General features: G+C 37.4%; 1 protein-coding gene across 1 annotated transcript; it reads left to right on the forward strand.

Moving 5' to 3' along the window:
- The first annotated feature begins 275 nt into the window (after positions 1–275).
- Positions 276–2,297, forward strand: LOC125370273 (NADH-quinone oxidoreductase subunit C-like). Its single transcript, XM_048375272.1, has 2 exons — positions 276–497; positions 2,097–2,297. The coding sequence occupies exons 1-2, from the start codon at positions 276–278 to the stop codon at positions 2,295–2,297; spliced, it is 423 nt and encodes a 140-aa protein (XP_048231229.1).
- The last annotated feature ends 497 nt before the right edge of the window (positions 2,298–2,794 follow it).

Raw genomic sequence — 2,794 nt, forward strand, 5'->3', positions numbered from 1 at the left:
TTCTTCATTAGACTCTACATAGAATCATCCCATTCACTATTCATGGTAGGTGTGAGGGTAATGAGAAAATCACCCAAAAAATCTATGCATCCTCTATTGCATGATCTATACTAAATCTATCAAACTTTCATATTTTCACATTGACCCTTTGTCCACATAGCCAAATCCTCTCGTGGATGCATTTTGGTCTACTCATATGTGTCCATAATTGCCAATTAGTTCAAGCTCCTTACCCCTTCCAATGTAGCCTCTACCCATGATTTTCAACTACATCAATGCTCAAATACTTCCTTCATTCTAAAGTCATCAAGAAAGTAGGAGATGAGTATTATGAGGCAATCTTAGGTGTTAGTGCTATCGCCACTATGGACCAAGCAACGGTGAAGAAGAGGGCAAGATTGAATATTGAAGCTCGAACGAAAGAAGAAGTAAAGGAAACTTCTTGTAAGGATGAGAGAGCGAAGCAAGAAACGAGTGTTCCTCAAGTTAGAGTCATCGTAAGAGACAAAATGATGATTTTTATAACCGAGCAAGCCAAGAAGATTAAAAATTTTATAGGCTTCTCAAGAATGTTCATGAAGATCTCATTGAGATTCAAAAGCACCATAGAATCCCTCCTTGGACTGTTAGAGACTTTTCGAGGATGAGGATAATGATAAAGAAAAAGAAGATGATAAAAGTGAAGAAGAGTCTAGTGGTTCTAAGGATCTTTATGGCCATTCATATCATCTCAAGCATTTCATGCTTTGTTAATCTATCTTATGTTTTTAATTTTCTTTTAATTTTTCCTTACCTTTGGGCCTTTGTCATACTTTGCATCCTACATTACTTGTATTCTCCTTACTTTCCTTAATGCAATCTTCATTTCTTGAATTACTTATGTCCTTTATCTCTTATCTCATTTAATTCATTATTCTCTCTCTCTTATTATTTCCATTGTGTGTTTATTATCTTGAAAAAATGGGAGAAATTGGTACATAGAGTAAAGGAGAAATAGGGTGAAGAATTAGGCAAAGGATACTATTAAACAAATATTGTAATAAGAGTTATCACATAAGTGGTGTCACACAGTGATACATTAAGGAGGAGAAACATAAAGCAAGATTGCAAGGACAAAGGGGGAGTATTCAGTTTCAAAAATTTAAAGGACAAAGGGGGAGTATTCAGTTTCAAAAATTTAAAGGACAAAGGGGGAGTTATATCAAATTAGTGATTATCATATTTGCCTTAATTATTTTCTTTTATCTTCTTAACTCAATTTGTTTGTCAAAATAAAAAGAGAGAGATTGTTAGCCTAGATGAATAATCATAAGGTTAAAGCTCTATAATTTTAATCTTACACTCAAAATTGAGTCTAAAACTAATAGAGGAAGATTAATATTGGGTTTTAGTGCTATCTCCACTATGGAGCAAACAAGAGTGAAGAAGAGGGCAAGATTGAATATTAAAGGCTAAGAGGAAGAAGTAGAGAAAACTCCTAGTAAGGAGGAAAGGGCGGAGCAAGAAACATGTGTTCTTTAAGGTAGAGTCACTCTATGTAACTGTTCAGGGAGCTCATAGTACTATGGGAACTGTAGGTATAAAGTATCTATAATAGTAGTTCTTTTAGGAACAGAGAGGTGGCGACCATTCTCAAGAACCAATCTGATAATCTCTGCTGTTGAAGCTGTTGAGAATCGCCTAGTTGACACTACCGGATCAGCATCAGCTAACTCTTCAGGCTAAGCCAATAAGATCGAATAAGAGGAAGTTTCTCTCAGAGAAGGAGGTCATGTGCCAGCCCTTATCCCTATAAGTTCTTTTACAGCCTTTATTCTATTCCTCCAACCTTCCACACTATAGGATGAACCCTAAGGAGCGCGCTGAGTTAAATAGGCAAGTGGAAGAGCTTCTAGCGAAAGGTTTTGTTCGACATAGTCTTAGTCCTTGTGTCAGATTCCGCCCTATTGACACCTAAGAAGGATGGATCTTGGGGGATGTGTGTAGATAGTATATCCATCCAAAAATTCACCTTTTTTGAGTATGGATCAAGTTTCTCGTCGATTCAATAAACCTTTTAGATATGATATAGCCTGGTCCCTACACCCGGATTACAGTACAGGAATGTTGTTAGCCGTATATCAACAGATTATGGTTTCGAGGGTCATCCATTACGAAAAGACCTTCCTCTGAGTGGATATGTGGAAGTACGCTATGATGATCCAGAGAAACGTGTAGTTTCTGAACCCATTGAGATGACTCAAGAATTTCGCTATTTCGATTTTGCTAGTCCTTGGGAACAGCGTAGCGACGGATAATTCAGAATCAGAATAGGAAGTTACCGTGCTGGGGCGGAATAGACAAATTCGCTTTCAAAAGAGCTTACCTCTTCCTATCGGTCGAGTGATGAAGAACCCTTAAGATGTGAGCCTTACCTCATCCTCCTATCATTCTCACATCTCACATATCTTCTTATTTTATGCAATTTGAATTGTGGAAGTATAGCGTTCTTCTTCTGCACCTCGTTCGTTATAATGCTTACCTTACCTAGGTTACCTTACTTAGTTCTGCTCTTTCTTTCTAGTTATTCGGTTAAAAGAACTGTCTTGAGCAAGAGTCATATCCCACGAAGTCTTATTTATTTATTAAGAATTTACTGCTGCTCTTTGTGCTTATTTACCGTACTATGAGTGAGCTTGCTCGTACTTATTGATTGCATACTGTCTTGCTCCTCGCATACCACCGTACTCAAAGTGTACCGATTTCCGCCTATTTGCGCTTTGAAGTCCTTATTCTCGATTGCAAGAGTTTCGAG

This window comes from Ricinus communis, chromosome 6 (genome assembly GCF_019578655.1).
Source record: "Ricinus communis isolate WT05 ecotype wild-type chromosome 6, ASM1957865v1, whole genome shotgun sequence".
NCBI classification, from domain to species: Eukaryota; Viridiplantae; Streptophyta; class Magnoliopsida; order Malpighiales; family Euphorbiaceae; genus Ricinus; species Ricinus communis.